The 24,012-nt window shown below is 32.8% G+C and overlaps 5 protein-coding genes, 1 long non-coding RNA gene and 1 other non-coding gene across 8 annotated transcripts; 4 read left to right on the plus strand and 3 right to left on the minus strand.

The window, feature by feature from the left end:
- The first annotated feature begins 38 nt into the window (after positions 1-38).
- Positions 39-2,851, plus strand: LOC103858836 (mitochondrial adenine nucleotide transporter ADNT1). The gene is made up of 8 exons (XM_009136265.3): positions 39-443; positions 738-786; positions 879-1,042; positions 1,126-1,163; positions 1,577-1,689; positions 1,788-1,901; positions 1,978-2,316; positions 2,399-2,851. The coding sequence occupies exons 1-8, from the start codon at positions 283-285 to the stop codon at positions 2,480-2,482; spliced, it is 1,062 nt and encodes a 353-aa protein (XP_009134513.2). The 5' UTR covers positions 39-282; the 3' UTR covers positions 2,483-2,851.
- On the minus strand, positions 2,726-4,136 carry LOC103858835 (NDR1/HIN1-like protein 6). The gene is made up of 2 exons (XM_033286202.1): positions 3,303-4,136; positions 2,726-3,230 (listed from the first exon to the last, which is right to left on the minus strand). The coding sequence occupies exons 1-2, from the start codon at positions 4,049-4,051 to the stop codon at positions 3,212-3,214; spliced, it is 768 nt and encodes a 255-aa protein (XP_033142093.1). The 5' UTR covers positions 4,052-4,136; the 3' UTR covers positions 2,726-3,211.
- LOC117132370 (protein CURVATURE THYLAKOID 1A, chloroplastic) lies at positions 4,130-21,500 on the plus strand. 2 transcript variants are annotated; one of them, XM_033286214.1, is made up of 7 exons: positions 4,130-4,136; positions 5,862-5,865; positions 20,386-20,558; positions 20,776-20,882; positions 20,947-21,054; positions 21,142-21,213; positions 21,285-21,500. In XM_033286214.1, exons 3-7 carry the CDS (start codon positions 20,411-20,413, stop codon positions 21,348-21,350), a joined length of 501 nt encoding a protein of 166 aa, XP_033142105.1. In that variant the 5' UTR covers positions 4,130-4,136; positions 5,862-5,865; positions 20,386-20,410; the 3' UTR covers positions 21,351-21,500. The 2 variants fall into 2 exon arrangements, with proteins under 2 accessions (XP_033142105.1, XP_033142104.1); XM_033286213.1 differs by lacking the exons at positions 4,130-4,136; positions 5,862-5,865 and having other exon boundaries at positions 20,317-20,558; positions 21,285-21,487.
- On the minus strand, positions 5,775-15,385 carry LOC103858837. Its single transcript, XR_631179.2, has 4 exons — positions 13,125-15,385; positions 9,648-12,997; positions 6,171-9,520; positions 5,775-6,043 (listed from the first exon to the last, which is right to left on the minus strand). It is a non-coding gene; the product is annotated as an uncharacterized LOC103858837 (long non-coding RNA).
- LOC103858839 (GDSL esterase/lipase At4g01130) lies at positions 16,223-20,875 on the plus strand. The gene is made up of 6 exons (XM_009136267.3): positions 16,223-16,911; positions 17,162-17,380; positions 17,461-17,618; positions 17,687-17,957; positions 18,061-20,558; positions 20,776-20,875. The coding sequence occupies exons 1-5, from the start codon at positions 16,668-16,670 to the stop codon at positions 18,318-18,320; spliced, it is 1,152 nt and encodes a 383-aa protein (XP_009134515.1). The 5' UTR covers positions 16,223-16,667; the 3' UTR covers positions 18,321-20,558; positions 20,776-20,875.
- Positions 21,388-23,948, minus strand: LOC103858841 (BTB/POZ domain-containing protein POB1). The gene is made up of 4 exons (XM_009136269.3): positions 23,735-23,948; positions 23,386-23,556; positions 23,021-23,303; positions 21,388-22,685 (listed from the first exon to the last, which is right to left on the minus strand). The coding sequence occupies exons 1-4, from the start codon at positions 23,901-23,903 to the stop codon at positions 21,875-21,877; spliced, it is 1,434 nt and encodes a 477-aa protein (XP_009134517.1). The 5' UTR covers positions 23,904-23,948; the 3' UTR covers positions 21,388-21,874.
- MIR9568 (microRNA MIR9568) lies at positions 21,462-21,611 on the plus strand. The gene has a single exon (NR_128629.1). It is a non-coding gene; the product is annotated as a microRNA MIR9568 (primary transcript).
- Positions 23,949-24,012: the final 64 nt, after the last annotated feature.

Consider the following 24,012-nt stretch of genomic DNA (forward strand, 5'->3'; position numbering starts at 1 on the left):
GCCATTAAAACGGCGTCGTAAGCCATCAGTCTTCTTAATTAGTTAGGTTGTCTTTTGGCGTTTTATTATCATCGCCGCCGGGACAGTGAAAGAGAAGAGAAGTAGATTTCTCTCTCTCTCGACAAGTGCTTTGATCTCTCTTCTCCTCAATCTCAAAACGAAGATTTCTGCTAGGGTTCTGGGTGCGTCGTTGAGAGATCGAAGATCGTTAGAAAACGTCTGAAGAGATCATTTGAGATCGTAATCGTAATCGTAGCTGAGTGTTTCGATTTCTGTGTATCGATGGCATCAGAGGATGTGAAGAGCACCGAATCGGCAGCTGTATCAACGATCGTAAACCTGGCGGAGGAAGCGAAGTTGGCGAGAGAAGGAGTCAAAGCTCCGAGCCATGCTGTCCTCAGCATCTGCAAGTCTCTCTTCGCCGGTGGCGTCGCTGGTGGAGTGTGAGTTTCTCTCTCTTTTTTTTTTTTTTCTATTATGTTGATGAATCTCCTGAAATGCTTCATGGGTTTTCATTAAAAATCAAAACTTTATTGATGTTGATGAATCTGGTTGCTGAGTAGATCAGTGTCTGAAGCACTCAAATGTAGATATCGGTTTATGTCCGAAGGTGTAGTATGGTCGGAAAGTGTTCATCTTTACTTGAAAATGGTCCTGTGATTGACTTATATATAAAAGAAAGAGCTGTTAGTTTCTTGGGGGTAATGTCTGAACAGAGATGTGTGTGTTTTGATTAGGTCACGAACTGCAGTTGCACCTCTGGAAAGGATGAAGATATTGCTTCAGGTTAGTTGGTTTCCTCTTTTCCTTTTTTTGTTTTGAAGCATTTAAATGAACTAGAGAGTGGAGACTTAACATGATCATTGCTAATTACGTAGGTCCAAAATCCACATAACATAAAGTATAGTGGGACAGTGCAAGGATTGAAGTATATTTGGAGAACCGAGGGGGTTCGTGGACTGTTCAAAGGAAACGGCACCAACTGTGCTCGTATTGTTCCTAACTCGGCTGTCAAATTTTTCAGCTATGAGCAAGCTTCAAAGTAAGACCTTCTCCATACTCTGTTCTCTTCATTCTACTCAATTTATATATCTGAATCTAATCTATGCCCTCTCTGTCTGTTAGGGGTATACTGTACATGTATCGTCAGCAGACAGGAAATGGTTAGTTCATTTCAGTCTAAATTTTTTTTTATTCCTGATTGAATCATCTATTGCATGATACTCCAAAATGATCCATATTTAGTAAAAAAAAATTGTTAAAGATACATTTTTACTTTTTATATGCAATTTTTATTAGGTAATAGCTAACTTTGAATAAATTAATTGTGTTTATAGAATTTTTGATTGGATAAAAGTATGACAAATGTTTAAATCACTAAATAATGTATTTATAATAGGTGTGAAAACTTCAAAACATAGATCTTTTTGAAATGGAATGAGTAATACCTATCACTTTAACCTTTAATTTAAGTTGCTAAATGAAACCTTTGGAGCTTTGTTGAATATATATTACAACAGTGCTCTGTTTATAAGATTTTATTGTTCATGGGTTTATGCCGTTCCCGCTTCTGCAGAGAATGCACAACTCACTCCTGTTTTACGGCTTGGAGCTGGTGCAACTGCTGGAATAATAGCCATGTCTGCAACGTACCCAATGGATATGGTTCGTGGAAGGCTAACTGTCCAGGTAACTTTTTGTTGTACACCATAACTTTGTAATTTGCTGGGGACTTACTTAATTGGTCATCTTTGTTAACTCTGCAAACGTTGATGATATGTCAACAGACTGCAAACTCTCCTTATCAATATAGAGGAATTGCACATGCTTTATCAACTGTCCTGAGAGAGGAAGGTCCAAGGGCCCTGTACCGTGGTTGGCTTCCATCAGTTATTGGAGTTGTAAGTCTCGTTTCTTTTTCATCACTCGAACGTAACACTACTAGTTCATACATTTCATGAGTTGTGATTAATGCAGGTTCCATATGTGGGCTTGAACTTTGCGGTCTATGAGTCCCTTAAGGACTGGCTAGTCAAAGACAATCCATTTGGACTAGTGGAGAACAATGAGCTGACCATCATAACGAGACTCTCGTGCGGTGCTATAGCTGGAACTGTTGGTCAAACAATTGCATATCCACTGGATGTGATTCGTAGGAGAATGCAAATGGTTGGGTGGAAAGATGCTTCCTCTGTTGTTACAGGCGAGGGGAGAAGCAAGCTTGAATATACCGGCATGGTTGATGCATTTAGGAAGACAGTTCGTCATGAAGGCTTTGGAGCTTTGTACAAGGGTTTGGTCCCCAACTCAGTGAAGGTTTGTTTCTTATAACAAAACCTATTTTCTTATTGATTTGAATCATTCGTTTCTCAAGAGTGTTATTGTCGTGTTGGTATAGGTTGTACCATCAATTGCGATTGCATTTGTGACATATGAGATGGTGAAAGATGTTTTAGGAGTGGAGTTTAGGATATCAGACTAAGTCTATTTGATGGTATCTACAAGAAGAGAGAGAGAGAGATGACACTTCTATTTTTGTAGCGGATGAGACAGAAGAGAAGTTCGACATTTTAGGGGCTTTTATTTGAATCTCCTTTCAGCATCCTTGGAAGGGATAAAAGGCTATAGAGCTTTAGCCAAACTTCTATTTTTTTTTTCTTTAGATTGAGTTTTCTTCTGAATCAAAATAAGCCAAGAGGCCAACTATAAAAAACCTATTTGGTACTGGAGCTTGTGTTTTACAGGTTTTTGTTGGGTCTTTTGGTATTGAGTTATCACTTTTATTGGTAACTTGTGGATTAGTTTGAATAATTAAGTTCATGTTGTGTGCTGCTAGTCGGTGTTTCATGTTCTCTTTGTGTATGCATTGTGCCACTGTGGGATAGACAACAAACATGGTTTATTGTACCTCAAGATTACTCCATGCGCTATGGTTGTGTAGCAAAATCATTTCTCTATATCCATTACAAGAAAACAAATACGTGGAGAACCACTAACTCTAAGATACTATTTATAAATAAATAGTATTCAAAATGGTTGAATATTGGATCACAATCAAATGCTTAAAGCATGACAAAAAATAAAATCATATGCTTAAAAGTAAAAATAAGGAGGATAAAAAGAATACAGAGTGGTCATTTGTGAAACTGAGACTTTGGCGACGTACAGCGCTTGAAACGTCGATGAAAATGATACACATCCATCATCATTACTATGAGTGCAATGTAATCCTGCAATTTAAATAATTTTATTTGTCACTAATCAAAGCTTATTAACACTAATCATTAATTGAATGAACGTACCATTTAAGCATTGTGATGGTGCATTTAGCCATCTGTTTATCAAGCGTCTGTAATGTAACGCCACCGCAACAGAGACTAATCCCCACTGTAACAATCGTACGCCTTCCCACAGCCAACCCCACCTTCGTCTTAACTGTCACTTTCACCACCAACTTCTTACTCTTCATCTCCGCTCGAAGCCTCTTAACCGTCAGATCATCCACCTGCTGTCCCTTCACGTTGATCGGAACGATCACGACCGTCCGATTCCCCGGCTTCTCCACAAAGCCTTTGACTTTCATTGACCCTAAGCTCGTCTCAAAATCGCCGTCTCCTACAGTCACCGCCACGTCAGCGTCTCCGTAGTAGTACCTTAGCTTCCCGTTCGGGTTTCTGAAGTCGAGCTTCGCCGTGGTCTTCGCCGTGAGTTGCGATAATCCGTCGTCGGCTTTCCCGCGGGAAAAGTTGAAGTCCGTGACGCGGAAGGAGGCGAGGCGTACGACGGGGAGTCTCGGGCTGTACCTGAGGAAGAAGACGGAGACGGTGAGGACCAAGAGGAGGATGACGATTGCGACGGTGATGCAGCAGCTGCAGCAGAAGACGCGGCAGCGACTCCATCGTCTCTTCTTCTCCGGGTAAAAAGACGGCGGGATCATATGCTTAGGCGGGCGGCGACGTGATGATGTGTTAGGAGTTTCAAGAGGCGCGTGAGGCTCACGGTAGCCAGGTGGTTTCTGAAGCACCGGTTTTAGAAACTTCTCCGCTTCCATCTCTTCGTTGCCGGTAGGGCTTGTTGTGTGGTCTCTGTTCTTCTCCGTGTATAGGAGGAATATGCTTCAAAATGAAATTTGAAAAGTCTTGCGTTATGATTTTAATATATCTTTTTGTTCTATAAAATATAAATCTTTGTATGTAATCCGACCAACAGAAACAACAATGATTAAAAAGATTTCCTGACACTTTGCCCACTTACTGAAAGTCTTTCAACTGAACTGACGTGCCTTATGTCTCTCTGGAATTTTGAACTACTCAATGTTTTCTATTTATTTATTAAAGAAAATACAAACAGGGTCACACATAATCTCAAAATAATATTACTAGAGAGTTACTAGAGAGTTGGCGTTAGTTAGACCCGGACTTTTGGGATATCGGTTCGGTTAAGTTCAGTTTGGGTAGTTCCGATAGAGGCTAGAAGATTTATTTACCATATGACATATATTTGGTTCCATTGGAATAGTAAAACTAGGAACTAGAAAATATTCAGAGGTTTTCAATCGGTTCTGGTTGAGTTATTTCAGGTAATTCTAGTACTTCGAGTTAAATATCGAGTATTTTGAATAAGATATCAAATAATTAAGATGATTCAGATAAAATCATGAATATTTCAGACTATTTTGGATAACAATATCCGGATACTTTCTGATAGTTCGGATACATTATAATAATTAATTTTTCTTCAAAAAATTTTGGATAATTTTAATAGAATTAAAAAATATATATAGTTATGCTATTTGTATATATAATAGAATTTTAATAGAATAAAAAAATAACTAACTTTTCTGTATTGTAGAAAACCTCTATTTATATAACTTAGTCTTGGGAATCAAAAATTTCCATTCCTATATTATTATTTTTAATTAATCTTCCATATTTGATATATACAAAATTAATGATATTTATTTATATATTTAACATATTAAGTTATTTTATAACTATGGTCAAGGCAAATCTCTTGACATTATTCTATCTTAATATATTTGACATATACAAGATTAATATGTCAAATATATTAATCTTAATATATTTGACAAATTAAGTTACATTATTCTATCTTTACTCCACCTTTTTTCTTTCCCTAGCGTAAGTGGGCTGAATAAATATTTATCATGATTGGAAAAAAAATAATGTAAGTCAGCTGAATAGTTTGTTACTCCAATTTATTATCGCCCATTGTGTCATTCAATCACACTCTCTGTTTCTCTCACGGATGAACAATATAAATGTGTGATTGGTTAAATAATGGAGTAAAAAGTGGGAAAGAAAAGTGAAAATATGATGAAAAGAAAACTATATCGCAAAATCAAGTATTGAGTCATTTTTGGCAATTATTCTTAAAAAAGGCTAGCAAAAATTCACAATTCTTTAATTCATTAGAAAGATGACGGATGTATCTCTCTACAAAACACAACAACATCTTCAAGGGGTATTAGGAACATCAATTAAACATTTTCTGTTTTCAAACACTTTCTTAGCACAGTCAGCAAGCCACATATATGGTGTGTAACTGTCCGTATATATAACATTGCATGAAAACCACATGCGGCACTAGTTATACAATATATGTGTGTTATTTTAAACTATGATCTGAATTGTAAAAATTATGCACCAAACATGTCATCTTTTCCAAAATCCCAATTCAATCGTTTTGTATCAAACATTATCATATGAATATGTGACTATTGTATATTTTCGTTGAATAATTTAACACATGCATTATAATAAACTAGTATTTTGTTGCATTCATTATTAATCATAAACTAAAAGAAATTAAATGCAACTCTTAAATCATTTAGCTATTAGGAAGGTGATAGCAATATCTCTCTAGGTAAAACAACAACATCTTAAAGGGGTATTAGGAAGAGGAACATTTTTACATTCTGCGGTTTGAAACCCTTGTTTAACACAGTCAGAATAGCACATATCCAGTGTGTAACCGTTCGTACAAAAATCAAGGCATTTCTCGATTGGGCCGATCTCTTCACCTACACAAACCACATAAAACATATATGATCTTTGTTAATTCTACAATTATTTTCTTTAACCATAATGTTTGACTTAGAAAATAACTACAGTAAAATGATCTTTGTTAATTCTATAATTTCAACATACCTGAAGCCAAAATGTTGCTATTAAACATTGAAGCTGCTAATATTACAGCTAGAGAAAAAATCACCAAATTTTTTGTGACCGCCATGATTTTTTCTTTTGTATAAAATATATCAAGAAAAATATTCTTACTTTTCTGTATTGTAGAAAACCTCTATTTATATAACTTTTAGTCTTGAGAATCTAAAATTTCCATTCTTATATTATTATTTTTAATTAATCTTCCATATTTGATACATACAAGTTAATGATATTTATTTATATATTTGACATATTAAGTTATTTTGTAAATATGGTCAAAGCAAATATCTTGTTCAAATCTTAATAGTAATTACATGCAGAGGCCTGAAAATCATATAATCAATTGATTCCTACTCCAATTATGACATATACATTTAACTTAGTTTATAATAAATTTTCTTTTCTTTATGGTAAATTGTGAACAGTTTTTGATTATAATGTAATAAAACAAAACAGCATATCGGCAAAAAATACTTTATAATAAATTAAAAGATATTCTTCCAGCCTAGTTGTAACATTTTGGGTGTGACTGGCATTAATTTGAGTAAAAATATGGAAATAAAAAGATGAAAGTATGGGGAAAAATAAAAACAGAACCCGAAGTAAACTTTTTTTCTCACTTAACCAAGAGAAATACATTATTTTATCTTTACTCCACTTTTTTCTTTCCCTAGCGTAAGTGGACTGAATAAATATTTATCCTGATTGGAAAAAAATAGCGTAACTCAGCTGAATAGTTTGTTACTCCAATTTATTATCGTCCATTGTGTCATTCAATCACACTTTCTGTTTCTTTCGCAGATGTACAATATAAAGGTGTGATTGGTTAAATAATGGAGTAAAAAAGTGGAAAAGAACAGTGACAATATGATGAAAAGAAAACCATATCGCAAAATCAAGTGTTGAGTCATTTTTGGTAATTTTCCTTAAAAAATGCTAACAAAAATTCACAATTCTTTAATTCATTAGATAGATGACGGATGTATCTCTCTACAAAACACAACAACATCTTCAAGGGGTATTAGAAACAGCAACTAAACATTTTCTGTTTTCAAACCCTTCATTAGCAAAGTCAGCAAGAAACATATATGGTGTGTAACTGTCCATATATATAACATTGCATGAAAACCACATGCGGCACTAAATTATACAATATATGTGTTATTTTAAACTATGATTTGAATTGAAAAAATATGCACCAAACATGTCATCTTTTCCAAAATTTCAATTCAATCGCTTTGTATCAAACATTATCATATGAATATGTGACTATTTTATATTTTCGTTGAAAAATTTAACATATGCATTATAATAAAGTAGTATATTGTTGCATTCATTTTTAATCATAAACTAAAAAAATTTAAATGCAACTCTTAAATCATTTAGCTATTAGGAAGATGATATCAATATCTCTCTAGGTAAAACAACAACATCTTAAAGGGGTATTAGGAAGAGGAACACTTTTACATTCTGCGGTTTGATACCCTTCTTTAACACAGTCATAGTAGCACATATCCAGTGTGTAACTGTCCGTACAAAAATCAAGGCATTTCTCGATTGGGACGATCTCTTCACCTACACAAACCAAACCACATAAAACATATATGATCTTTGTTAATTCTACAATTATTTTCTTTAACCATTATGTTTGACTTTGAAAATAACTACAGTAAAATCTTCTTTGTTAATTATATAATTTCAACATACTTGAAGCCAAAATGTTGCTATTAAACATTGAAGCTGCTAATATTACAGTTAGAGAAAAATCACTAAATTTTTTTTGTGACGGCCATAATTTTTTCTTTTGTATAAAATATATTAAGAAAGATATTCTTACTTTTATGTATTGTAGACAACCTCTATTTATATACTCCTTCTGTTCCTAAATAATTTATGTTTTAGAATTTTCACACTTATTAAGAAAACACTTAAAATTTTGATAATAAATGTATGATTTTCTGTTTTTAGCTATTTCTTATGATTTTTAACCAATCAAAATTCAGTAAATACAATTAATGTTTTTGAAGTTTACAATTTGCCATTATTACATACATTGAAAATATAAAATATGGATTTTTTAGAAACAAAATATTTTTCTAAAACATAGATCATTTAGAAACGGAGGGAGTAACTTTTAGTCTTGGGAATCTAAAATTTCCATTCCTATATGATTATTTTTAATTAATCTTCCATATTTGATACATGGAAATTAATGATATTTATTTATATATTTGACATATTAAGCTATTTTGTAAATATGGTCAAAGCAAATCTCTTGTTCGAATCTTAATAGTAATCACATGCAGAGGCCTGAAAATCATATAATCAACTGATTCCTACTCCAATTATGACATATACATTTAAGTTAGTTTATAATAAATATTCTTTTTTTTTATGGTAAATTGTGAACAGTTTTTGATTATAATGTAATAAAACAAAACATCATATCGTCAAAAAATTCTTTATAATAAATTAAAAGATATTCTTCCAGCCTAGCTGTAAAGCTCTGGGTGTGACTGGCATTAATTTGAGTAAAAAGGTGAAAACAAAAAGATGAAAATAGGTGGAAAAATAAAAACAGAACCCACAGTAAACTTTTTTTCTTACTTAACCAAGAGAAATACATTATTCTATCTTTACTCCACTTTTTTCTTTCCCTAGCGTAAGTGGGCTGAATAAATATTTATCATGATTGAAAAAAAATAATGTAATTTAATTCATTAGAAAGATGACGGATGTATCTCTCTACAAAACACAACAACATCTTCAAGGGGTATTAGGAACATCAATTAAACATTTTCTGTTTTCAAACACTTTCTTAACATAGTCAGCAAGCCACATATATGGTGTGTAACTGTCCGTATATATAACATTGCATGAAAACCACATGCGGTCCTAGTTATACAATATATGTGTGTTATTTTAAACTATGATCTGAATTGTAAAAATTATGCACCAAACATGTCATCTTTTCCAAAATCCCAATTCAATCGTTTTGTATCAAACATTATCATATGAATATGTGACTATTGTATATTTTCGTTGAATAATTTAACACATGCATTATAATAAAGTAGTATTTTGTTGCATTCATTATTAATCATAAACTAAAAGAAATTAAATGCAACTCTTAAATCATTTAGCTATTAGGAAGGTGATAGCAATATCTCTCTAGGTAAAACAACAACATCTTAAAGGGGTATTAGGAAGAGGAACATTTTTACATTCTGCGGTTTGAAACCCTTGTTTAACACAGTCAGAATAGCACATATCCAGTGTGTAACCGTTCGTACAAAAATCAAGGCATTTCTCGATTGGGCCGATCTCTTCACCTACACAAACCACATAAAACATATATGATCTTTGTTAATTCTACAATTATTTTCTTTAACCATTATGTTTGACTTAGAAAATAACTACAGTAAAATGATCTTTGTTAATTCTATAATTTCAACATACCTGAAGCCAAAATGTTGCTATTAAACATTGAAGCTGCTAATATTACAGCTAGAGAAAAAAACACCAAATTTTTTGTGACCGCCATGATTTTTTCTTTTGTATAAAATATATCAAGAAAAATATTCTTACTTTTCTGTATTGTAGAAAACCTCTATTTATATAACTTTTAGTCTTGAGAATCTAAAATTTCCATTCTTATATTATTATTTTTAATTAATCTTCCATATTTGATACATACAAGTTAATGATATTTATTTATATATTTGACATATTAAGTTATTTTGTAAATATGGTCAAAGCAAATATCTTGTTCAAATCTTAATAGTAATTACATGCAGAGGCCTGAAAATCATATAATCAATTGATTCCTACTCCAATTATGACATATACATTTAACTTAGTTTATAATAAATTTTCTTTTCTTTATGGTAAATTGTGAACAGTTTTTGATTATAATGTAATAAAACAAAACAACATATCGGCAAAAAATACTTTATAATAAATTAAAAGATATTCTTCCAGCCTAGTTGTAACATTTTGGGTGTGACTGGCATTAATTTGAGTAAAAATATGGAAATAAAAAGATGAAAGTATGGGGAAAAATAAAAACAGAACCCGAAGTAAACTTTTTTTCTCACTTAACCAAGAGAAATACATTATTTTATCTTTACTCCACTTTTTTCTTTCCCTAGCGTAAGTGGACTGAATAAATATTTATCCTGATTGGAAAAAAATAGCGTAACTCAGCTGAATAGTTTGTTACTCCAATTTATTATCGTCCATTGTGTCATTCAATCACACTTTCTGTTTCTTTCGCAGATGTACAATATAAAGGTGTGATTGGTTAAATAATGGAGTAAAAAAGTGGAAAAGAACAGTGACAATATGATGAAAAGAAAACCATATCGCAAAATCAAGTGTTGAGTCATTTTTGGTAATTTTCCTTAAAAAATGCTAACAAAAATTCACAATTCTTTAATTCATTAGATAGATGACGGATGTATCTCTCTACAAAACACAACAACATCTTCAAGGGGTATTAGAAACAGCAACTAAACATTTTCTGTTTTCAAACCCTTCATTAGCAAAGTCAGCAAGAAACATATATGGTGTGTAACTGTCCATATATATAACATTGCATGAAAACCACATGCGGCACTAAATTATACAATATATGTGTTATTTTAAACTATGATTTGAATTGAAAAAATATGCACCAAACATGTCATCTTTTCCAAAATTTCAATTCAATCGCTTTGTATCAAACATTATCATATGAATATGTGACTATTTTATATTTTCGTTGAAAAATTTAACATATGCATTATAATAAAGTAGTATATTGTTGCATTCATTTTTAATCATAAACTAAAAAAATTTAAATGCAACTCTTAAATCATTTAGCTATTAGGAAGATGATATCAATATCTCTCTAGGTAAAACAACAACATCTTAAAGGGGTATTAGGAAGAGGAACACTTTTACATTCTGCGGTTTGATACCCTTCTTTAACACAGTCATAGTAGCACATATCCAGTGTGTAACTGTCCGTACAAAAATCAAGGCATTTCTCGATTGGGACGATCTCTTCACCTACACAAACCAAACCACATAAAACATATATGATCTTTGTTAATTCTACAATTATTTTCTTTAACCATTATGTTTGACTTTGAAAATAACTACAGTAAAATCTTCTTTGTTAATTATATAATTTCAACATACTTGAAGCCAAAATGTTGCTATTAAACATTGAAGCTGCTAATATTACAGTTAGAGAAAAATCACTAAATTTTTTTTGTGACGGCCATAATTTTTTCTTTTGTATAAAATATATTAAGAAAGATATTCTTACTTTTATGTATTGTAGACAACCTCTATTTATATACTCCTTCTGTTCCTAAATAATTTATGTTTTAGAATTTTCACACTTATTAAGAAAACACTTAAAATTTTGATAATAAATGTATGATTTTCTGTTTTTAGCTATTTCTTATGATTTTTAACCAATCAAAATTCAGTAAATACAATTAATGTTTTTGAAGTTTACAATTTGCCATTATTACATACATTGAAAATATAAAATATGGATTTTTTAGAAACAAAATATTTTTCTAAAACATAGATCATTTAGAAACGGAGGGAGTAACTTTTAGTCTTGGGAATCTAAAATTTCCATTCCTATATGATTATTTTTAATTAATCTTCCATATTTGATACATGGAAATTAATGATATTTATTTATATATTTGACATATTAAGCTATTTTGTAAATATGGTCAAAGCAAATCTCTTGTTCGAATCTTAATAGTAATCACATGCAGAGGCCTGAAAATCATATAATCAACTGATTCCTACTCCAATTATGACATATACATTTAAGTTAGTTTATAATAAATATTCTTTTTTTTTATGGTAAATTGTGAACAGTTTTTGATTATAATGTAATAAAACAAAACATCATATCATCAAAAAATTCTTTATAATAAATTAAAAGATATTCTTCCAGCCTAGCTGTAAAGCTCTGGGTGTGACTGGCATTAATTTGAGTAAAAAGGTGAAAACAAAAAGATGAAAATAGGTGGAAAAATAAAAACAGAACCCACAGTAAACTTTTTTTCTTACTTAACCAAGAGAAATACATTATTCTATCTTTATTCCACTTTTTTCTTTCCCTAGCGTAAGTGGGCTGAATAAATATTTATCATGATTGAAAAAAAATAATGTAATTTAATTCATTAGAAAGATGACGGATGTATCTCTCTACAAAACACAACAACATCTTCAAGGGGTATTAGGAACATCAATTAAACATTTTCTGTTTTCAAACACTTTCTTAGCATAGTCAGCAAGCCACATATATGGTGTGTAACTGTCCGTATATATAACATTGCATGAAAACCACATGCGGTCCTAGTTATACAATATATGTGTGTTATTTTAAACTATGATCTGAATTGTAAAAATTATGCACCAAACATGTCATCTTTTCCAAAATCCCAATTCAATCGTTTTGTATCAAACATTATCATATGAATATGTGACTATTGTATATTTTCGTTGAATAATTTAACACATGCATTATAATAAAGTAGTATTTTGTTGCATTCATTATTAATCATAAACTAAAAGAAATTAAATGCAACTCTTAAATCATTTAGCTATTAGGAAGGTGATAGCAATATCTCTCTAGGTAAAACAACAACATCTTAAAGGGGTATTAGGAAGAGGAACATTTTTACATTCTGCGGTTTGAAACCCTTGTTTAACACAGTCAGAATAGCACATATCCAGTGTGTAACCGTTCGTACAAAAATCAAGGCATTTCTCGATTGGGCCGATCTCTTCACCTACACAAACCACATAAAACATATATGATCTTTGTTAATTCTACAATTATTTTCTTTAACCATTATGTTTGACTTAGAAAATAACTACAGTAAAATGATCTTTGTTAATTCTATAATTTCAACATACCTGAAGCCAAAATGTTGCTATTAAACATTGAAGCTGCTAATATTACAGCTAGAGAAAAAAACACCAAATTTTTTGTGACCGCCATGATTTTTTCTTTTGTATAAAATATATCAAGAAAAATATTCTTACTTTTCTGTATTGTAGAAAACCTCTATTTATATAACTTTTAGTCTTGAGAATCTAAAATTTCCATTCTTATATTATTATTTTTAATTAATCTTCCTTATTTGATACATACAAGTTAATGATATTTATTTATATATTTGACATATTAAGTTATTTTGTAAATATGGTCAAAGCAAATATCTTGTTCAAATTAGTAATTACATGCAGAGGCCTGAAAATCATATAATCAATTGATTCCTACTCCAATTATGACATATACATTTAACTTAGTTTATAATAAATTTTCTTTTCTTTATGGTAAATTGTGAACAGTTTTTGATTATAATGTAATAAAACAAAACAGCATATCGGCAAAAAATACTTTATAATAAATTAAAAGATATTCTTCCAGCCTAGTTGTAACATTTTGGGTGTGACTGGCATTAATTTGAGTAAAAATATGGAAATAAAAAGATGAAATTATGGGGAAAAATAAAAAACAGAACTCGGAGTAAACTTTTTTTTTCTCACTTAACCAAGAGAAATACATTATTTTATCTTTACTCCACTTTTTTCTTTCCCTAGCGTAAGTGGGCTGAATAAATATTTATCTTGATTGGAAAAAAATAGCGTAAATCAGCTGAATAGTTTGTTACTCCAATTTATTATCGCCCATTGTGTCATTCAATCACACTTTCTGTTTCACTCACATATGTACAATATAAAGGTATGATTGGTTAAATAATGGAGTAAAAAAGTGGGAAAGAACAGTGACAATATGATGAAAAGAAAACCATATCGCAAAATCAAGTGTTGAGTCATTTTTGGTAAATTTCCTTAAAAAATGCTAACAAAAATTCACAATTCTTTAATTCATTAGATAGATGACGGATGTATCTCTCTACAAAACACAACAACATCTTCAAGGGGTATTAGAAACAGCAACTAAACATTTTCTGTTTTCAAACCCTTTATTAGCAAAGTCAGCAAGAAACATATATGGTGTGTAACTGTCCATATATATAACATTGCATGAAAACCACATGCGGCACTAAATTATACAATATATATGTTATTTTAAACTATGATTTGAATTGAAAAAAATATGCACCAAACATGTCATCTTTTCCAAAATTTCAATTCAATCGCTTTGTATCAAACATTATCATATGAATATGTGCCTATTTTATATTTTCGTTGAAAAATTTAACATATGCATTATAATAAAATAGTATATTGTTGCATTCATTATTAATCATAAACTAAAAAAGTTTAAATGCAACTCTTAAATCATTTAGCTATTAGGAAGATGATATCAATATCTCTCTAGGTAAAACAACTACATATATTAGATTCTATATTAGGAAGATGATATCAATATCTCTCTCGGTTTTTCAGATTTATCAAAATCGGCTCGATTTGGGTTATATGAAAGTTTGGTTCGGGACCGGTTCATGACCGGTTCGGAACCGGTTCAGGATCGATTCGGGACCGGTTCAGGACTGATTCGGGACCGGTTCAGGACTGATTTGGGACCGGTTCAATCAGGTTCGAGTCGGGGTTAGTAAATCTTCAAAGAACCGGTAGAACCCGATATAATTTCGGATTCAGGTCCCAATCAATTTTTCGGTTTAAAATACCTGATTTCTACTTACTTTATAACCAAAACATAAGTAAAATCGGTTATTAAAATACCTTATTTGTACCTATTTTGTAATCAAAACATAGGTAAAATCGATTCAAAAATAAAAAACGAACATCAAAGGTGATCATTCAAAATCAAACAGAAGGTAAACCTAGTTATTGATAGAAAAAAAATCAATTAAATGAAAACATAAAACAAAAACCAAGTTCTCATGGAATGAAAAACATTATTCAATGAAAACAAAACCTAATTCTAAAAACTTCGAGCTTCAATTGACAGCTTCAACCATCGATCTTCATATAATAGATAATTATTTTTAATTTTCAATAATATCTTAGTGTATTTTGGATACATATTAGGGACTGAGATCATGTTTGGTATAAGTTCTTTTTGGGATTTTGAATATTTCAATTCTATCGGATATCTTTTTAGGTTCGGGTTCGGTTCGGATAATATCCATAACCTGAAATACCATAAACAAGATTCATTCAATATATTTGTGGGGTTTGGATCGGTTCAGATTCATTTTTATCAGATCGGATTCGATTAAATTAGGGTTTGGTTTTTTGCTTAGCCCTAATTCCGACAACTGGTGACATGTTCTCGAGGCCAGTTCTAGCGGGACCCACTTGATGTGTACAGTTAAACGGGATCGAAGATACATTGACGTCAATACCCTCGAACAGAGGTTATTGCTATTGGACAGTATTTTGAATTTTTGGCCCAAATATTTTTATTACAGTGTTCTTTCATCTTTGTTAGTACAACTCTCGAAAACAATAGCAAAGTAACAAAACTTTTACTGGCCGGAGTATTGTTGGATCTGTGGCCACTTGTCTTTCCATTGGTAAAAACTTCTCAAATGAAGCAAGCTATAGTGTATACATTTTAACAATAACTTTTCTCTTACTACGCAAAAATAATATATAGCAAAATAACAAAAGTTTAATGGGGGTGGAGAGGAATTGTTGGACCTGTGGCTATTTTTCCTCTTTTCCATTTGTGAAAACTTCTCAAATGAAGCAAGCTAGGGTATACATTTTATAGAAAAATATGCAAGTTTTCTTGTGTTTGTGAGCGAACAAAAAAAAGGTTTTACAGATTGTTTTTTTTTTTTTTTTGCTAAAAGTTATAGGCAATTCTTTCAGATAGGTTTTTAAATTTCTGTCACAAAAATAGCTCTTAAAAAAAAAAACCAAAATAGCTTTTTTTTTTATTTTGAAAATTTTATTATTTATTTTTTATTTTTAAAATTTTGAAACGCTATTCCAAAACCCCACCGCTTAACTCTAAACCCTAAGTCTAGATTAGTTAACCCTAGAGTCAAAATATATTTTTATCTTTTAATAAAACTTATTTTAGTTATTTTTTTCAGAGTTATTTTTGTGACAAAAATTTAAAAAAGAGTATCTTAATTTTTTTTTCAAGTTTATAGTGATCGTTGTAGCGGTAAAAACTCTATGTATCATTATTAACTGAACCTATAACTGTTTTTTTTTACCAAATCAACTTTAGTGGTATGTGTTTTTGCCTAATTCATATTATGGATATATATAATTTATAGTAAAAATAAATTTTCTTTTAAAAATAAAAGCCAGAAATTCTTCATTTTGTTACTCAACCTAACAATCCCATAACGTTTCCTTTACTACAGAGATACGTATTTTACCGTAAAGCTTCTTGTGTATATACAAACAGACACAATGGGTCACGGACCCAACAATGACAAAGGCATATTATAAACACTAAATATCTCAATCGTCTCTCTCTGAAACACTCACAAACTGAGAAAAATGGATTCTGTTCTAAACAGAAGAGTATCTTTCTCTCTTCTAATCGTGATCATTGTGATGTTCTCTTCGTATAAAGCTGATTCCAAATGTGAATTCAAGGCAATTTTCAATTTCGGAGACTCAAATTCTGACACTGGAGGATTTTGGGCTGCTTTTCCGGCTCAATCCGGCCCATGGGGGATGACTTATTTCAAGAAACCGGTCGGCCGTGCTTCAGACGGTCGTCTCATCGTTGATTTTTTAGGTAATGAGTACTCTTTTTTTTTTAGGCAAAGGTAATGAGTACTCTTTAAGTAGATTCCATTTCAACGTTTTTGAATGTTTTGCGTGAGATATGAATAAATGTTTTTTCATATTTTTGTTTGTTAATATAGTAAACAAATTCAAAATTATTTTCCCTAAAATGTCTTATAAATCTGATGTTTACAACCATAGCTTCATTTGCATGTGCTATGAACCGGGTCCAATGATTTTGAATGTTGAATTATTCTTAGCGGAATCTCTTGGAGTGCCTTTCCTTAGCCCATACTTGCAATCAATTGGATCCGATTTTCGACACGGTGCAAACTTTGCGACCTTAGCATCTACCGTTCTTTTGCCAAACACGTCTTTGTTCGTCTCCGGAATCAGTCCTTTCTCACTCGCCATTCAACTAAATCAGATGAAACAATTCAAGGTTAGAGTAGACGAGTTCCATTCCTCAAACCGACAAGGTATATTCTACACTATACATACATAAAACGATGGTCAAAATAACAAAGCAAATGATGTGAACATGCTTATGTTACAATAGGGTTGCATATTTTACCGCCCAGCAATATTTTCGGAAAATCGCTGTATACGTTTTATATCGGCCAAAACGATTTCACATCGAATTTAGCTTCCATTGGAGTGGATGGTGTAAAACAGTATCTTCCTCAAGTCATTGGCCAAATTGCTGGAACGATTAAGGTACTGCATGCCTCCCGCTTCTAGTACAATAATTTATTTTGCTTATAAAGGTTGTCTTATGGATGTAGGAGATATATGGAATAGGGGGTCGGACATTTTTGGTATTGAATTTAGCACCGGTTGGATGTTACCCGGCGATTATAACCGGTTACCCTCATACTATTTCGGATTTGGACAAGTTCGGATGTCTCATTCCCGTAAACAACGCCGTCAAATATTACAACATGTTATTGGACAAGGCATTATCCGAGACAAAAACCGTACTGAAAAACGCTACCGTTATATACTTGGACACTCACAAGATACTGCTCGACCTCTTTCAACACCCCAAATCCTATGGTACGTGTAATGTGACAGACGGTTTGGTTTAATGGGACTTACCATATTCAAAATTGGTATTTTGTTTAATCGAATCTTTTTTTGTTGGTTGATTATATTGAAGGTATGAAATACGGTATTAAAGCTTGTTGTGGATACGGTGGACGTCCGTACAACTTCAATCAGAAGTTATTTTGCGGCACCACAAAAGTAATCGGAAATTCTTCTGCGACGGCCAAGGCTTGCCGTGATCCGAAAGACTACGTGAGTTGGGACGGAATTCACGCTACGGAGGCTGCAAACCGCCGCATTTCGACGGCCATTCTCGATGGCTCGATATCATATCCTCCGTTTGCGCTCAACCACCTATGTTCGTCTGTTTAACAGTCTTATTCTTTTGACTTATACAATTTTCACATGTACGTACTTTTGGGTTTAAAGCTAGTTTATATAATAAGGCATAAGCACTATTTCAAATCAATAGTAGTGCAATCTCCTAACATTCATGTTGTTGTACATACTGGAAGCATATTAGTTGAGAAATGGGTAAGATGTGAATTTTAAGACAATTCACCAACTAAGCATTTAAAACAAGAGTCCATAATATTATGCTTAACTAATTATAATACATAAAAAACTTTTTGTCCAAGGGTCCAATATAGTTTCAAGCCGGCATTGAGTACTTGTTGTATTATATATATGCTAACTAGTGAATAAAAATATTTAAGTACAAAACACTTCATTTTCGTCTGACTAATACATCTGTCAGTTGCTATTCAAATACGAGTTCCACTATTGATAGATAACTTTGTATTTTTAGTATATTCAGTATTGCATAAAGAGAGATAAATTTAACAGAAATAATTTATTGCCTTGATTAATCCAACATCTATCTTGATCCATTTTGAGTTTAGAGCTAGTCTTCAGTGAAGGTCAATATATGTGTTTTGATATAGATACAATTTTTCGGTTTATGTGGATACAAAAATACATATGGTAAAAACCGATACATGTATATTTATGTTCGATAGAAAAAATTTTTTAATTCATTCTTTGATGAACATATAGCATAATAGTTTCATATGTGTATTGTATATGTACACTCGTAACTATTACATTTCCCAATCTATCAACCAATATGACAAAAAAAAAATAATAGAAAAAACAATCAAATCACGCCGAATCGCCAAGCTGGACGCAGATGAATCAGATGAAGCGGACGAGCTGGAAGCAGAGGAAGAGGAGGAAGAAGATTTGGATTCATGGGATTAATAACAAGATTTCTTATAAAAGCAAGGAAGACTGTGCCAAAGAAGAGAGAGTAGGAGCGGCTTTGTTTTGGCTATAGGATAGAGGATTGCAAAGGAAGATGGTCGGTTCATCTAAAAAGAAAAATATGATCAAAGCTAGACTCTGGAAGAAACTTTTACACAAGTCTGATGGGGGGGGGGTGCGGGAGGTGGTTCTTTCGGAGGGTGTGGCTGCAGCGGCGGCGGCGCTCGTGCCTGAATGTACCGAATGAACATCTCCAATTCCATGGTTAGTGCAAACAGAACTCCTAAGAAGATGGAGACTCGTAAGATCTCTTTGTAGTAGAGACTCACAAACATCGATCCGCAGCTTGAATCAAAGTACTAGTTAGGTGAGTAATTTTGAATGTAAATGAGAGTTACTATAGTTTGATTTCACTATCACTAATTAGATCTCGCATAAAAATAAGAATTTTAATGCATATTGTCAAGTAAACTGATGGAGAGTAATTATCGAGGCTCTGGTAGATAAACGCAATCCTATTAGCATATAGCATTGTTTTAACCATTTGAGGACTGTAGATAAAGATCATACAATTTATTTGCTCATTCATTTTTATTAAATAAAAACAATGATATTAAGAATTTTTTTGTATAAATTAATCAAAATAGCAAGTTTATATATATAAAAATTATAGAAAAAAATACCACTACAATCAAAGTATAAGTCTTACTTACTATTTAAGTTGCATAGAGTGTAGAAAATCTCAAAATAGAGAACACACAAATAATATATTTATATATATGAAAACACTACAAAGTAACATGCAAGAATTGAAACATCACTTTCTAGATTGACACAATAGCACTTAATCTTTGAGTATAACAATTACAAAATAAACCTTACCAAATAAGGATAAATTAAAAATTTAAACTACAACTATTACGAGATAAACAAGAAAACGTCAAAATAGATCAAAAATACGATTATATGGTCCATTTTTAAAATGGGCCTAGAAGAGGCCTTAAACCCCGCAGAATGCAAGTATTCTATAATCACCACTGAGTAGGATTTCTGAAGATGAGAGAAGCGACCAATAAGAGCAGGAGAAATGTACACGTGTCGCTACGCGGAATCTTGTCTGGTCAAAAGCGCAGCAGAACAAACAAACAAAAAATAGAGTGTGGAGAAATTAGAGAAGAAGAAATTATCGGTGTGCTTCGATGGCGATGACAGTAGCAGCTTCGATGGCGATGGCAGTGATGGTTCCACGTGTCCCCTCCGTCTCGGCCCGCTGCTCCGCCGTTCCTTACCTTCCTCCTCGCTCTTTTGGCCGATCCTCTTTCACTGTTCCGGCGAAGCTACTTTCAGGTGACCGATTAATTTTCCCCAGAATTTAAATTTTAAGTGATGCGGCGGTTCGGTATATATAGTGGACCGGTTTAAATTCGAAATTCAGTTCGGGTTGATCCGGTTTATAATCTCCACCATCCATATATATGATGGTGTACTGTAAGCTACTCAAAGCTTTCAAGCCAGTTGGTTTAATCGAAACCAAAAGCATTGAAATTATCCGGTTTAATCGCAGGGAATGGTTTACACAAGGTCGAATTGATGAAGACGAGAGCTTCTTCATCAGACGAGACCTCAACGGCCATTGACACCAATGAACTCTTCACAGACTTGAAGGAAAAGGTATGAACCCATTTGCTTGAAACACTTTTGCTTTCTGTTTTTTGAAGTTCGGTTTTGGGTGCAGTGGGATGGTCTTGAGAACAAGACAACTGTGATTATCTACGGAGGAGGAGCCATTGTTGCTGTTTGGTTATCTTCCATTGTTGTTGGTGCCATCAACTCTGTTCCTCTGGTAACTAAACAATCTTCAACCTCTTAAATATCAAAAAAAAGTGTTATTTGGTTTGAGTCCAATGATATTTATTTGTTTTGCGTGTAGCTTCCTAAGGTTATGGAACTTGTTGGTCTTGGGTACACAGGATGGTTCGTCTACAGATACCTTCTCTTCAAGGTAACATAACTGCCACTAACTTTATAAAATTTATAAACGAATCTGACATGTCTCTGTAAATCTTGTTTCAGTCAAGCAGAAAGGAGTTGGCTGAGGATATTGATTCCTTGAAGAAGAAGATCGCTGGGACTGAATAAATTCATTTCAAAATATAAAACCAGCTTTCTTTCTGGGGTTTTCTTTGTAATATGATTGTTATACAACATATATATATGTTTTAACAATGTATCTTCCGAAGTCTGAAACTATTCTCTTAGAGCATGATTAATGCGGATATCTTAGGATGAGGTTCTTAGTGTAATATAAAAAACATTTATTACTTAAAAGCTTAAAGAATCTTTTATAGTACGTTAAAAACCTCATCGTAAGAGATCTGCATTAATCATATTCTTAGATCCCACCACTGGGCATTTGAATGCAATTCAGTTTTGGGAGGAACTCTAGTTATCCGCATCAAGAGATTCTCATCAGAAATAATAATATTTTAATATGAGAGTTTTTGAGAAAAACAAAGATGCTTTTATACTTTAAAGACAAAGATGATTTACATCACATGCAAGTTCAGAAAGAAAGAAAAAAGAAAGGGATGTAGTTAACAAATTTTAAAGCTGGAAAGAAAAAAGGAAGGGATGTAGTTAACAAATTTTAAAGCTATGGGTTTCTAAAGACGGATAGAGAGCTGGGCTCGGAGATGAAGAAGATCATTGATGAAGTAGGGGGAGTCCTCACCAATGAAAGTAGCCCATGGTGCCCCTAACACGTCCCTGAATCCAATAGATTGAACTCCGGTGAACTTATACTTTCCTTTGCGGCTTATGGCAAACTCCTGGGTTGGCTTCCACCTAGATGAAAACTCGTAGTTCACAGTCACACTCACCGACGACCCTTTTTCTTGTGACCAAAGAAACAATCCAAAATGGTGAAACCTATTCTGCTGGTCCTTGTTGCAACAAGGTGAGAGTAAGAACTCTTTCCCTCCCAAGTGAAACTTTTGAGAGAAGATACGATTCGATGGATACAGAGCATTGCATTCTGTGCGTGTCAAGTCTAAGTAGACTATGCACTGACGGTGAGGCACCTCGAACTCCACAGTTTTGATGGGTCTGCATGTGTAGCTTCGTTCAATAAACCGTCGGCCAAGTGAGTCGGCTTTTATGGCGGCTCGATGAGCCAGTGATGTTTCTGCTTTGAAGAAGAGAGCTTCAAAGACTAGTTTGTGCGCGACAGAAGGTTCAAAGTCGTCTGAGGTCAAGATTTTCTTGAGCCTGGGACATGTCATGTAAGGGAAACGGATGTAGGGAGCGAGATGATTGAGGATCCCTTGGCGTTCTTCGAGAACCGAGTAGTTTGCTTTTGCCCATTTCAAGACAAATTCGTAGACAATGTCCTCAGACGTAATCATCAGATCGTTGCTCATCAGTAGTGTCATGATACCTACTAACGGTAAAGCCGTCAACTCCTCTGGTGGAAACCTATCAACCACTCAAAATGTTAAGAACACATTTTTTTTACACACAAAAAAGAAGCTTTGAAAGTTTCAATGTATATATCCGAAAATATCTATATTTTAGAAAAAAATCTTTCTAAAAAATTACATGTTTTATATTTTCAATGCATTAATTAATGGTAAATTATAAACTTTAAAAATAATAATTGTGTTTATTAAAATTTTATTGGTTAAAACTTAAAAGTTGTGGAAATAATTAATTATGAAAAATAATTTATTCGTAACTAGAATTTTATATGTTTTTTTAATAAGTGTGGAAATTCTAAAACCTACATTTTTTGAAACAGAAAGAGTACTTACTTGGTTATATCGTTGAAGTGCATGATGAGGAAATGCTTTGCAACATTTGTCAAAGGCTTTACGGAATCAGCGACTAGCAGGGGCCAAGGAAGACGAAGAATCAACGACGCATAAGGCAATGTCATGGGAATATTAAGCAACGAACGGATGCAATACTGCATACACGAAGCAACTTCAAACTTGTCTGCGGCCATTAGAACACGAAACAAAGCAGGGATGTCAGTGACTGATGATAGCGAATTTGTATACATGAATTTCAATAGCTCCATTACAGCCGCTTCCTCTGCAAACAAATGGAAACCATCACTTTTTTATAAATAATAATACAATACCAGAAATAAATGTTTAAATATTCAAAATAATACCAGAAGCTTCGATTCTCAAAGTAACATGATTTTGCTCTGACTCAATCATCCCATTAGAGAATAGCTTGTAAAAAAATGGGCTTTGGGCTGCCAAAATGGGAGAGCTTATATGTAATTCTGTAACTCTAGGAGCTGGAGGGTTACACTCTTTCTCATTTTCACCACCTACAGCTGCCATAATTTTCATAGGTCTATAAAGTCAGTCTTTAGAAATTACAGTATGATTTAAATAATAACAATTCGTATTAAAAATGGTTTGAATCTGTGGCACGAAGGAACCAATCCATCGCATAACCACTAGACCAACAATATCTTGGTAACCACAAAAAATGGGATTAAAAAAACAAACCGCTAGTGTTGACATCTCTTCTCCTGCGTTTGCGATCCTGAACCGAATCGCCATTAGTGATCTCACCGCCATTAGTGATCTCGATACGAAGAAGATGGTCGGAGAACTGAACATTGTTGAAGGCAAAGCCAAAACACAAAACAAAACCACGGTCGGAATTCGAATCCATAAAGAGTTCAATTTGTTTTTTTAAGAAGAAAGATCTGAGCAAAAGAGATATTTAAGATTTGTGCAAAAGCTCATTGGCTTTATAGGGGGAGTATTCCACGTTTCCTTTT

This window comes from Brassica rapa, chromosome A03, assembly GCF_000309985.2.
Source record: "Brassica rapa cultivar Chiifu-401-42 chromosome A03, CAAS_Brap_v3.01, whole genome shotgun sequence".
Lineage (NCBI taxonomy): Eukaryota > Viridiplantae > Streptophyta > Magnoliopsida > Brassicales > Brassicaceae > Brassica > Brassica rapa.